At 42.4% G+C, this 13,715-nt stretch overlaps 1 protein-coding gene across 1 annotated transcript; it reads left to right on the top strand.

Annotated features, from left to right (window-relative positions):
• Positions 1–5,260: 5,260 nt before the first annotated feature.
• Positions 5,261–13,559, top strand: NSMCE4A (NSE4A component of SMC5/6 complex). The gene is made up of 11 exons (XM_021529298.3): positions 5,261–5,507; positions 6,571–6,651; positions 7,202–7,332; positions 8,326–8,474; positions 8,771–8,870; positions 10,117–10,207; positions 10,680–10,774; positions 11,551–11,599; positions 12,278–12,372; positions 12,878–12,969; positions 13,473–13,559. The coding sequence occupies exons 1-10, from the start codon at positions 5,261–5,263 to the stop codon at positions 12,959–12,961; spliced, it is 1,122 nt and encodes a 373-aa protein (XP_021384973.3). The 3' UTR covers positions 12,962–12,969; positions 13,473–13,559.
• Positions 13,560–13,715: the final 156 nt, after the last annotated feature.

Below are 13,715 nucleotides of genomic sequence, written 5' to 3'. Positions count from 1 at the left end.
CCCTGGATCACATGAAAGCGTTCTATTAATGTGAATTGGCTGATGTTTGAGAACACTATGCTGGAGAGCTCTGAAGTGTAAGGAATCTGACCCAGGGAGCTGTGGGGCTATGACACATCAGTTCTTCACAGGAATTCTCAGTTGCTGGATGGGAATGCCACGGGACAGGTCCTGTGCACTGGGAGCACACGTTGGCACCGTGTCCTTGTTGTTGTTGGGATGTGGATTCCCTAAGGCAGGGAGACAAGTTCCATGTTAAAGCGATGCAACTGGGATTCTGCCCTCTGGCTTTTTACCCCAGGACTGTAACTTCCAGGCTGTCCTTTTCCCTGACCTCGCAAGCAAAGGTTGGGATAACAGCTGCTCTGCACATTTCCTAAGGAGCGCCTCGCTGGAGCTCAGGATGAACACCGACAGCCTGGGAATGCTCGCAGGTTACCTGGCATGGTGGAGAGAAGGAAAAAGAAGTCTCCTGCCCCCATTCTTCATCCCTTTGCCTGTGTTCGGGCAGAAGAGAGGGAATGAATGCAGCTTTTTCTTTTCCCCGATGGGATGAGATGGAGCTTTCAGCCACTGCTTTGCATGGAGCTGAGTGTGACATGTGTGAGCCTTTTGGGGAGCCAGCCCGTGCCACTCCAGCACAGAGCGAACCCAAAACCCCAAAGCTCGTGTCACTGCCAGAGGAAACCCACACCCATCACAGAAATGGGTTTAAGCAGAGCATGTTTTCACTTACATGGTACTTTTGGAAAGTCCACCCTTGGAGTACAGTTTTCACTTACATGGTACTTTTGGAAAGTCCTCCTTTGGAGTACACTGCTCCAGAAAGGAAAAAAACATTGCTTTCCTAATAGGTTGTGAGCTACAGGCCTTTAAGTACATAAACATAAATAATACAAATACAAATACAAATACAAATACAAATACAAATACAAATATAATATATACTATATCCACATCAGCACAAGATATGAAGAAACGATTGCTGGGATAGGATTTAACCTATCCCAGAAATGTTTAGGTTTAAGTCAGTTGTTTGCATGGTATTGCCAAGGTCTAAGAGGTGATAATTTCTACAGACTGCTATAAGAAATAGTGAATTTAGGAATTTTCTGTGAATACAGAAATGATTAGTATATTAAATTTTTAATGTCCAAAAAGTTGCCATGCAGTTATGCAAAATATGTGCAGACATCTTTAGAACGCTTATTGGCTTTCTGCTTCTGCAAAAAGCTGACATTGTTCCGCATTTGCTTTTAATTTGTTTATTCCTCAATTCAAGATGTTCTGGATGGACCACCAAGGCTGCAGTGGTCTGGCTATTCTCCACTCTGAGGCACCACTGATACATGTATATATTTCCTACTCTTTCTTGCAAATTTATTTTATTTTATTTTATTTTATTTTATTTTATTTTATTTTATTTTATTTTATTTTATTTTATTTTATTTTATTTTATTTTATTTTATTATTTTATTTCTATTTTTCTACATTGCTGTTTGATTGTAGGGAAAAAGTGGAAGATTTTCAGTATTTTGGTCTCCAGCAGCATGATTTCCACATGTTGTTGTTGTAGCGACCTGTTGTCAGTCTTTCACTTAATGAAACCTTCCAAGTCCTTAAAAAGAAAGGGATTCTGGTGCCAGTGAGGGTTTGATCCTAAAAGGATTTTTTTCCTTGACATCTCACCAAACTGGGATATTTTTTTTCACAGTTCTATTAATAATTGTTCTTTCATATGTCTCTGAAAATCCCATCTTAGACTGGCACAATGCATATGGTGATGTGATGGGCTGTAACCTAATCCACACTGCTGAGGGAATATCTGCTGCCAGATTTTCACCCCCACAGGTTTATCTGTAAGTACAGAAATAAAAGCTGCTGCAAGAACCAAGTATACTAATTCACACTTCTGCATTACTAAAACAACTTTTTAAAATTAGCTGCACTCATTAGAAGAGTTTCTTCTCATCTTTGTTTGCTTGCAGAGCTGGCAGCTGAATGCCAAATATCTCAGATGTTTTATTTCTGATGTTTTCAATTACCAGATTGAATCCTGGTATCATTTCAGATACCAGGATTAACTTTATATCAGGAACAGCCATCACTGGGCAACAGGTCCTGTGTTGCCATAATTTCAGACAACTAATTGCTTGCTTTATGTCTTTATCCCAAACAGGAACTTTTTTTTGGTGTATTCAAGGGAAATGCAAAAAAGGTTTACTCCTGGGCAGTGACTAAAAGGTCTCATTTAAAGACAAATCTTTTTCCATTAATGCCTGGGAACATCTGCTAGCAAATCAGGGATACTCACATCAGGAGGCCAATTTCCAGAACTGGACAAGTGAACAGATTTGACAGTAAATGAAGCAGTGGTAGCTCCATGTTTTAGAGGCTCTAGGTAAGAGCACCATTGTGCTGGGCAGCTCCCAAGCTGAGATGCACTGAGTCCCTCTTGTAATTCACTGCTCAGCACCAGAAAAAAACACATTATTGCTCTGTATTTGGCAACAATGGAAACTGACTTTTGTTTGCTGAAATACAGTACCTGTATGATCATGGTATATACAAATTGTACAACGTTATGAGTTAAAATTCTAAATGCCAGAAACTCTGCATTCATTTCTGCACCCTGAGAGGAATAAAAGAGGGAATGATGAAATCTGCACACAGTGAAACTCTCCTGTTACATCAAAATGTTTATTTTAGGATTCCTCTATGTGACTCTTCTCGCTTCAATTAGAATAAGGTTTGATGTATATGCATGAATGAGAACTGAATGAACATCAGATAAAAAATAATCTTGGTGTGGAAAGACAACTGGCAAATCTTGCAGTTAGATGCATATAGGGCATTTTTTCACTTATCATTTTCACTGTTGACAGTAACAATTGACAGATACATAATAGCAAGGAAGGCAGAGATCTGATCATCTGGACAAGCAGAATCTCAAAACAAAAATGCAGGGCAATGTCTTGCAATATTGTGAAATCTTGAGTTCTTATTAAGCATAGTGAGATGACAGTAAAAAATTGTAATTCACATTTGCTGAGCCTGTATTTGCATCTCAAATATTTTTTTACCACGTGTTTATGTACTGCAGTGTACAATGGGCCCTGGTCTTGTTTGGATCCTCTCTTGAGCCTTTCTGTGTCAGCATCCGAAAGTAAATTACTCATACTGAATTTGCAATGCAAATTTGACAGCACTCTACAAGTCACACAAAGAATAGAAAATGGTTCAAGAGCTCAAATATAATTTATTAATGTTCAGCTGAGGTATTACATATTTCAAACATATATTTTGAAAGGTAGGTTGTGCATAGTTGCAGTCTGTAGTCCAGCTGAAGTACTGGTTTGGGCAAACTGAAGTAGATCCATGTCTATATACTGAGTCAAGCTGAACTATGAAGATGTTTAAGGAAATACTCCCAAGAATACCTTGAAACCCCCACCACAATAATTAGAACAACATAATAGTATTATTCAGCTATGAAGGGCTAAATGTTATGATTTATATTTTGTAGGGACCAGCAGGACCAGGAAAGTGATGTTCCCCCTGATCTCAGCATTGGTGAGGCCACACCTCAAGTGGCACATTCATCGCTGGGCCCTTCACTATAGAAAGGACATGGAGAGTTTCCAGAGAGCTCTTCTGAGGCATGGCTGAGGGAGCGAGCGTTTTCAACACAAAAAAAGGATGTTCAGGGGGGCCTTCATCACTGTCCACCCGCTGATCTGGAGGAGGGTGCAGCAAGGTGGCACCGGTCTCTGCTGTGCCTGCAGTGAGACGACCAGGAGAAATGGCTTTAAGCTGAGACAGGGGACATTCTGATTAGAGATCAGAAAAGTTTTAGGCACTTTGGAATGGGTTCCCAGGAAGGTGGTGGAATCACCATCCCTGGAGGTGTTCAGGAGCTGAGTGATGTCCTTTAGGGGTTACAGTGACAAAGCTGGGTGGGCACTTGGACTGGATGATCTTGAAGATCACTTCCAACCCTGATGATTCCATGATCCTAACTAGACAGTCCTTAAAGTCCCTTCTAATCCAAACCATTCTATGGGCCTATAATTTATTTCATTTGCCAGAGCACAGATCCCTGCTCAGTGACTAAAGCAGGCGTTTCCAGACACATCCCTGGGACAATCGCAGCGCCCTCTTCCCTCTCACTTCTCCTGCTCCCCTCAGACGCTGGCTGCCTCATTATTACAGATCATTATTAGAGGTGCTGGGACAATCGGAGCACCCCGTTTCCTCACTTCTCACTCCCCTCAGACGCTGGCTGCCTCACGGATCATTATTAGAGGCGCTGGGACAATGGGAGCACCCCGTTTCCTCACTTCTCCCGCTCCCCTCAGACGGTGGCTGCCTCACAGACCCATTATTAGAGGTTCTGGGACAATCGGAGCACCCCGTTCCCTCATTTCTCCCTGCTCCCCTCAGACGCTGGCTGTCTGACGGACCCATCTCTGCATTGAGGCGCTGGGACAATGGGATCACCCTTTTCCCTCACTTCTCCCGCTCCCCTCAGATGCTGGCTGCCTCACGGATCCATTATTAGAGGCGCTGGGATAATGGGATCACTCCTTTCCCTCACTTCTCCCCTCTCCCCTCAGACGCTGGCTGCCTCACGGATCCATTATTAGAAGTGCTGGGACAATGGGCTCACCCCTTTCCCTCACTTCTCCCCTCTCCCCTCAGGTGCTGGCTGCCTCACGGATCCATTATTAGAGGCGCTGGGACACTGGGCTCACCCTTTCCCTCACTTCCCCCCGCTCCCCTCAGACTTTGGCCGTCTCCGCCTCCCGCCCCGCGGTCTCCGCGCCCGCAGCGCCCTCCCGCGGCGGCGATGGAGCCGCGCCCGCAGCGGAGCGGCCCCGCCCAGCCGGCTCCGCGCACCGCCCGCCGCCGCTCACAGCGCCCAGCCCCGGGCAGCCACCGGAACTCCGAGGGAGGAAGGAAGGAAATGTAAAGGAACGCTGAGAGATCGGTAACCGCCCCTGCGGCGAGTCAGAAAGGCCCAGCCCCGTTCGCTGCGGAACGGACCGCGCAGAACCGGCGCGGCAAGCAGCGCCATTATGGAAGATCGCGAGCAGAGCGCATCGGCTCAACGACCACCGGCGGTGCCCGCAGACCCCTCCACCAGGATCCTCTGAGGTTCTTCACTGCGCAGGCTCGACTCGGTGCGCGCATCCCGGGAAGGCCGGCGGAGCCGCGGGGCGGGGTCACCCGCATCCCGCGGTGCCGGCTGGCGGCCGCCATGTCGCACGCCGGCACCAGCGGCGAGTCCCCGCCGGCCGCGCGCCGCCGCCGCGCGCGCCCGCCGCAGCCGCAGGAGCGCGCGGCGCGCGAGGAGGCGGCGGAGGCGGCGCACGAGGAGGCGGCGGAGGAGGAGGCGGCGGGCGAGAGGCTCCGGCAGCTGAGCATCGGCGACGGCGACGACGACGACAGGGAGCACAACAGGATGATCCGGAGCCAGTACCGGGAGCTCATCTCCACCGTGCAGCGTAAGGAGGCAGCCGGGGGAGCGCTGCGGCCGCGGCTGAAGCGGTCCGGGATGGCGGCCGGTCCTGGCCGTGTGGGGAAACGGGTGGTCCTCGGGCTGCCGATGCGCTGGGTTTGGACTCTGAAAGAAATTCGACTCGCAAATCATGGATTGGCTGGAAGGGACCTTACGGGTATTCTCGTTCCAACCGTGGCAGGGATGCCTTCCGCTGTCCCAGGCTGCTCCAAGCCCTGTCCAGCCTGGATTTGGACACTGCCACAGCTGCTCCGGGCAACCTGTGCCAGGACCTCCCCACCCTTGCAGGGAAGAATTTTTTCCCGTATCTAAACGTACTCTCCTTCAGTTTGAGGCCTGTGCAAAGTTCCTTTCCTGCATGCCCTGGGATAGCGAGGTTAGGAGGGATTTAGCTGCACTAACACACGTGTGGTGGCTGCATTGGTGCAGGGGAACAGTCGGCTTAAGGCCTGGAGATGCAGCTAAATCCTTTAATTTCACTTTCATGGTGTCTGAGCTTTAGTTTGAAACTGCAGGTATCATTATGTGCCTGGACTGGAAAGTTATCTTGGGACTTCCAAAAACGCTGTGTAGTTTTTAGCATCTTTCCAGACAAGTGTGTGAGTCCTTCTCCTATATCCATTTGAGTGAGTTGTGTTGTTTTCCTCACAGAAATGTGCTCAGTAGCACTGCCAAGTTCAGCAATACGTGGGATTAGTTATTTTGTGAATACTTGATAAATTTGTGCAGTTGTTTTGCAAGAAGCTACAGTGCAGTTTATGGGTGATCCAGCCTGTTTATGGAACTGACCAAGTGTACAGTTGTAGTGGCTGGTTCGTTTCTTTCATGGAAATTCCACTCATTTCCCCAAATCGAGCCTGTTTTGCTAGTGAGGTAACTCTCTTACCTAGGCCCATGAGCTTTTTGTTCTCTTTTCTGTCCTTGGCCCAGCTGAGGAGTGATGGAGCTTTGGTGGGCACCTGGCCTCCATTCAGCATCAAACAAGCGCAGCGTTTCTCAGTGCTTCTATATTTTCTAATTCAGGATTTTCTTTGTGTCTTTTCCCACAGAAAATCGAGAAGCCATGCTGAATTCAAAAAGCAACAGGCTGACAGAAGCTTTGGAAGAAGCCAATAGACTTTTTGATGGAGGTAAAACAAATTCATTAGTCTTTCATTGATGTGTTTGGCCAAGCATGAGGCGATGATGCCTTACAAACAAAAGAGGCAAAAGAGTGAAGTTGAGGTCCAAGTACTTCATCAGAATTTTATATAACTTAAAATAGATATGTTGAGTTGAAGATTGGTTCAGTAAGTTGATGTGAGAAAATAAATGTCATTGCAGTTTATTTGCTTTTAGAAATAACTCCTTGCTTTATTTTGATTCACTGGAACAGCATATATCAGTAATACACATAAAAGATATCAGTGTAGAGGGGTTCATTTCACTTGGAAAGGTGGAAAGCATGTTGATTAAAAAATGCATTTGTTGTTCAAAATTGTGTGTTACTCTTCCATGGTTTGTCATTCTTTCCTTTTTTTTTAATGTAAATATTATTATGATGATTATGTAAATGTGTTAGAGGTCATTTCAATAAAAGGATTTCCAAAGCACTTAAGCCAGGATAGTCCCTATGTTGAATCTGATAATTCTCTTTGTGACAATTTTATATTAATTACCACAAAATCTTTTCTGTACCAGTTTGCCGTGCACGGGAGGCTGCACTGGATGCCCATTTCCTCGTTATAGCATCCAATATAGGAAAGGAGAAGGCCAGTGAGTTACACTCAGAGATGTCAGCATTTGATTCAACAGCATTTGCAGAAGACTTGGTAAGTTCCAGGCTCTGAGTTTGCCAACATTTCTACTGGAGGTTTGCCCTGTTTGTTACAGAACCATAAAGCCTCAGATTGTCAGGCAGTACATGGCAGTTCTGGTGGAATTTAATGCTCTTCCTATGAATTTATTTGATAAACCTTCTGGTGATTGTTGTTAATTGTCTTAAACTGCATATTAAGCACTTGCAATAGGGGAAAATCTGACTTGAAATGCAGACACCTCCCCCATTATTGCACTGCTGCTGCTGCTTTATCACAGCTCAGTCAGCTCGTGCTCTTAAAATCTTCTCTTTTTTCAGTCATTCTTCTGTAGTTTCTCAGTAGCTAAGTAGTTGCTTTATCCTGTCCACTGGTTTCTATGTTTCTGGATAGAGTTCTTGAGGCCTTGTGTCACTGATGTGAGGTGGGACTTTAGAACACTTGAATGCTTTCAGGCTGGACAGTTCGTTTCTTTGTACTGGGGGGAGGAGTCGGATCCGAGCAGCTTTTAAGCAGGCTGTTGGCTTCTTTGCTCCTTGAAAATGCTCCCCTGTGTTACAGCAGACCAACAAAGAATCTTGAGTGTTTGCTTAAGTCTATAAAAAACATAAAGTTCAGTTTAAAATTTTTTCTTGCTAGTGTGGATGCAGGGATAGGCCAGATAAGTTCTATGATATTTGAGGGGCTGGGCGTTCTGTGAGTGTGTAGTGTTCAAAAACTTCTGAGACATCTGAGCTCTGAAGTGCAATATGAGTAATGTTCGGCTACTTCATACACCACTGAAAGTGTTGGAATCTAAGCAGTTTTGTTTACTTATGACTTTCATTGGTTGCTGAGCGAAGGGGTGAATTTGAGTGCTTATCTGTTTTCATGAAAGTCAAAGCTGCTAGGCAGTGGCATTAAATACTAATTTATTAGCCACACACCAGAATTCAGTGTTTCACCATGAATGTATCTACTAGTTCACCTCTAAGTGAATTTTTATTGCAGCTTTTTTTTCTTTTGCAGCTGACCTTCATGGGTATAAATCGCACAGAAGTGGAAGAAACTGATGAATCTGAGGATATTCCAGGTGGTTTTTTACCTACTGGTGCCTGGCAGACAATAGGAGAAGAAGCACCCAAATACTTTAGAAGAGCACCTACTTTTCACTACATGTAAGTGTCTTCAAGGAAATAGTGTGTACTGCAGCTCAAGGTAATGGCCTTAACTGATTTGTGTTTGATGCCCTGGCTTTACATGAGTTAAACTGAAGTCACAGCAGAGTGTTGACAAGGTGTGAGGCTGTCAACATACTGGAACAACTTTTGGGGATGGTTCTTTGCAGAAATCTGTAAATGTGGTGAAGGTATCCGTCATCACTTTGCGCTTGCTTGAGGAGATCAGTGTAAAGATTCCTAAGCATACAGCGTAAACCAGATTTTCATGTATGTTTTCTTTGTGTTTTGGTTAGGATGGGATCTTTCAAGTCTGAGCCTCCTGTACCAAAGCAACGGATTGAGAGGCAGAGGAAAGCTAGCAGAAGAAAAGCAGAACGGGCAATGCCTGCTCAGGTTTGTTAAGTGTTATTAACCATTTGTTCTGGCATAGTTATTAAAAATTACTTCTCAGTCTTGTAGTTTGTTTGGTTTTGGTTTTGTAATTATAAACTGTAGTGTTTATGATATCCCACCCTTAAGGGGAAGGGAGCATCCATGATCCACAGATGCTTGTGCTGTGCTTATCTCCAGGAGCCAGAACAAGGACGTTTGTCCCAGAAAGGGGCTGCCCCACCTTCACATGGCTCTTTTCTCCAGCTATACCCTGTTGTTTCTCACAGTGTGTGACAACCAGCACTCCTTGGCTGTTATTGCCAGCAATCCTTTGTTAGCTCCACAGCTGTCCAGCTGGAATTGGAGGCACACACATTAACCCTTTGCCTTCTGAGCTTGTACTAAAGGATTCAGACTCCATTATTAGGTTTCTTGATTTGTTTTGACTGCAGTATTTCACTGAGTGGAAGGAAATAGGATTTACACTCCAATTTTGTGCTCAGAAGTAGGGTTTACAAACTGATTTTCAAGTTAGAGCCTCTTGCTTTAAGAGGAAACAGAAAAACTTCTTTACATTAGTGTGGTTTCCATTTTTCTTTAAGAAGTGTCTAACAGGATGTGACATTTCCACTAAAATGTGGTTAATAGCAGCAAGCTAATTAGCTCACATAACCACTTTTTTGTATTTTCTGTTTTCTTATTCTCTGTGTCATTCACTGGCAGAAAAGCAAAAGTCTGGGAATATTGAAAGAGGCTTATATCTGAAAATGTGAATATAATCCATACTGTTACAGGGAAGCTGAGGCTGTGATAATGCTGGGATAATAGAGGCAAGTGATTGATTGTTGCCTTTTAAAAGGCAGCCTACTCAATCCAAATAACCATTGATAGAAAGGATTTGTTGTAGTTTCTACTGGGGAGAAGAGGAGCTGGAAGGTTTGTGGGTTGCTTACAAATGCTCATCTTCATTAAACTCACAGACTGTAGCATTGTGTAACCCAGCTCCTCGGAGCCATTGACAAGTAAGTGTACACCTGTACATGAGCTCAAAACATACAAGCCATGGCCTTTCAGTTTGATATTGTAAGATTGGAATTAAAACCTAAAGCTCTTCAAGGCTGTCTCATGTTTGCATAAGTGTGTTTGTTATGTTGCATGTAGAAAGAGAAATTCAACTTTTACATTACATGTTCAAAAGAGGCCCTTTTCATATTTTGGTAATTCAACAGCAGTTATTTGAGGTGAATCTCTTGTTTCCTTTTCCCAGTTAAAAAAAATGGAAGAGTCTCATCAAGAAGCTACAGAAAAAGAAGTAGAGAGGATCTTGAGAATACTGCAGACTCACTTTGAAGATGATCGTAAGTATGGTTAAATTAAACATTAACTAGAGAAAATGAATATTCTCTGTCTTCTACAGTTTGGAGTGGTAAAACTACAGAGACAAAATGAGATTAAGTCTGCAAGTAGAAATCTTTGGTGAAACACATAGATCAACTATGTATATTTTTTTATGAACACTAATCAGCTGTTGTTTGACTGCAAAGTAAATGTAAATCCTCTCCCCTGATTAAAGCCTGCCACTTTTAGATGGCAGTCAAATACTCAAATATGTGGATTTGTGTGGGGGAAAAGATGGAAGAAAATAACATAATCTACAGAACATTTGTTTTTGCTAGCAGTGGGAAATTCTGGATTGTAACTAAATTGATAAACACCCTTTAGCTTTTGAAAGGTGCAGCTTCTCTCTTAAGTTTGTATTTACATCTGTTAGCTCTGTGTATACCACTTGTTGGTTTGTTTGTTTGAACAAAGCTATTTTTGCATCCCCAGCTAATACACCCATTTCCTTCTTTGATTTTGTCATTGATCCGAACTCGTTTGCACGCACTGTGGAAAACGTGTTTCACGTGTCCTTCCTTACCAGGGTAAGGCATGACATCTTTTTAAAATATCACTTTAGATATTAGAATTACCTAGAAATAGCTGGGGTTTTTTTCTGGCTTCGATATTGGAGAATAAGGATTTAAGTATAAGGAGTACTAATTTATTTTCTGCAAACAGTCAGCGATATTTTGGTAATCAAATTAAAAAGGAAACAGAGTTGACTAATTTTTTTTTTTTGCACTGCAATCAATTTACCAACAAAACAGCAGTGATATTTTTGCAGTCAATATATTTATCAAAAAAGATTCTGGCTCATGTTTTCTGCACATACAGAGAAGTTCGCACAGAGTATGGAAGAGTTACTGAGGCTGTAGAAAACTATGTTAGTGCAAGGTTTTATATTCTTTTTGAATCTGTGGATTTGCACTTCAACACTCTCCTTGGTTTGTCTAATAAATAAAATTAATTCTGGAAAAGATGGAAACTGCCAAGGATATTTTGACTGATTCAGTTTTACATTGAATAGAAATCTTTTTATAAAGGGTTAGCTAAAGAATATTTAGAGAATAATAGCAACTTTAATAAAACATAACTTTTATAATCCAGCAGTTACACACTGTTGCTATATGGACTACCTTCTTTATGGATAAGTGCTGTATTAAACTAGTATTTTCTTATGTGGTATGCCAGTGAAGATTCTTTATTGGTATATGTACCTGTTCATAATTGTGTAATATGTAAAAATATGAAATTTCAGTGTATTATCCTAACTGGAAAACTCTTAAGTTATGAAACTTTAAATCCCACTGTTGTTTAGGATGGTCTTGCAAAAATAAAGCTGGATGAAGATGAATTGCCAATAATAGGTAAAATATAGCTTTAAAATACTCTAATTGGTTTTTGTAACAACATTACATCTTATGTATTCCCAAAGTTTTAGGTATATTTTTAACTGGGGATATGCAGTGAATGTAATTGAAGGTGTGAAGAGATTTATGAGCAGCTGAAAAGAATGAGTCTTTTCAAATACCAATGTATGGAAAAGGACCATTATGCTGATTTATACCAATTTATTCTGTTAATAGAAATCAAATATTACTGCATTTCAAGTTATATTTTTGCTAATAAGTACATGAACATTATTATATTTGGCTGAAAAAAAGATATCTTTGGGTGTAAGAACTCTCTTGTCTCAGAGTTGGGAACCGCTACAGCTTCAAAACAGTTGGAAGGGAAGTTCTTCATTGAATGAAGAATTCATTCTCCATTCTTCATACAAGGCTGGCTTTCACTCCCACAGTTTATCAGTGGGGTTAGCACTTTGGTGAGATATTGTAAGGAATTAAATATTTAGGTCCTTCTGAAAAAAAAGTTAATTCCTAAATTTTTAACATGTGAGACTAAGGAAGTATAACAAGCAGTACAGGCTGCTGATAGAGACTTAAGTGGGTAGAGTGTGTAGGATTGATGTGATTTTTGTGGAGCTTTTGTGTTCCTGGTGGAAACTGGCTTTACAAGTCCTGAAAATGCTGTGTTTTGATCAGAGCCTATAAAACCCAGCGAGGGAGGAGAAGAGGAGGACAGCAGAGCTGGAGCACGGAACCAGGTGGTCATAAGTCTGAACCAGAAAGAATGGAAGGTACCATGGAGAGCACTTCATACTTTGGATCAGTTGTTTTTTATTTAAGCCTCTGAGAGCTGTGCTGGGGAGGGCAGGTGTTTTGTGTACAGAAACACTGCATTTGACCTTATGGATGCCAGAGCAATCACAGATCTAAGGGATGTTTGTAGCTGCAGGAAAACTGAGAGTTTGGGCCTGTTCAGTTTAAGTGCTTTGAAGCTGTGCACTGACTTCGCTTTTGTACAAGGCCTGGGTAAATATGGAATCTGTTTCTTCCCATATGTACAATACTTGTCTCTGGAGGCAAAGTTATCCATGCAGTTTCCTGATTGTTTGGAATAAATCTTAAGACAAAAAGTACTTTTGAGCACCACATACTTCTCCTTTGTCCCTCACTCAGAATGTGCAGGAGAGATGTAATTTGAAATAGTGCTTTAGTATCAGAAACTTTATTGCTTGCTGGTGGTGATTCAATTCAAATAGTTCAGCTCTGCTGACTGACTCACTCTGTCATCTCTATCAGGAGATCATAGAAACATTTCAGATAAGAGAAGCCATGATTACACCTCCTTATCAGGCCACTGAAGAGGAAATGGAGACAGAATAACTATTCAAGTAAGTTCTTTTAACAAATCAAACCCAGTAAGTTCCTTATGCATGTGGGAGAACTTCAGGGAAACTATGTGTGACTTAAAAGTGCAGAAGAACTGTGAGCAGGGTGACTGTAACATCTGGAATTGCTGTGTCCTTGCCCTCTTCATGAAACAAAACGTAATCTAGCCTTGTATACAAATTATGAACTAGGGAAAAATCCCTTTGAGCTTGATGGTCAGTTAAGTGATGCATTATTTTTTGGAACTTTATACTCAGAATGCAGTGTTGAAAAGAATCATAGCTTAGTTTTTCTGTTTGATTTCTTAACTTCCTGACATCTGATGTTGTTAGCAAAGTAGTCTGAAGAAGGACTTAGAGGGAACCAGGCAGTCTTCCCTTCTGCTTCCAGAAAATTCTTGCCATGATAGGAATGAAGTCCTTACTGTCACAGTTACTTGATCAGCTCCTGGTCTTAATGCATGTTGTCTTACTGTCTTCTCTTTTTTGTTTTTCTTTCTCCTTAGGTGCCTTAAAGAAAATACATCAGAACATTTGTTTCAACAATTGTTGTATATGTATATGTTGTAAAAATAAATTTATTTTTTCTGGAACACCTCGATGCTTTATACAAGCTGCTTTGTTTAGAACCATGGAATGGGTTGGGTCAGAAGGGACCTTAAATCCCACCCAGTGCCAACGCCTGCCATGGCAGGGACACCTTCCACTATCCCAGGTTGCTCCAAGCTGTGTCCAACCTAGCCTTGGAC

Source organism: Lonchura striata, chromosome 7, assembly GCF_046129695.1.
Source record: "Lonchura striata isolate bLonStr1 chromosome 7, bLonStr1.mat, whole genome shotgun sequence".
Classification (NCBI taxonomy): domain Eukaryota; kingdom Metazoa; phylum Chordata; class Aves; order Passeriformes; family Estrildidae; genus Lonchura; species Lonchura striata.
Note: the sequence above shows the minus strand (reverse complement) of the source record. Positions and strands in the feature narration are given on the sequence as shown.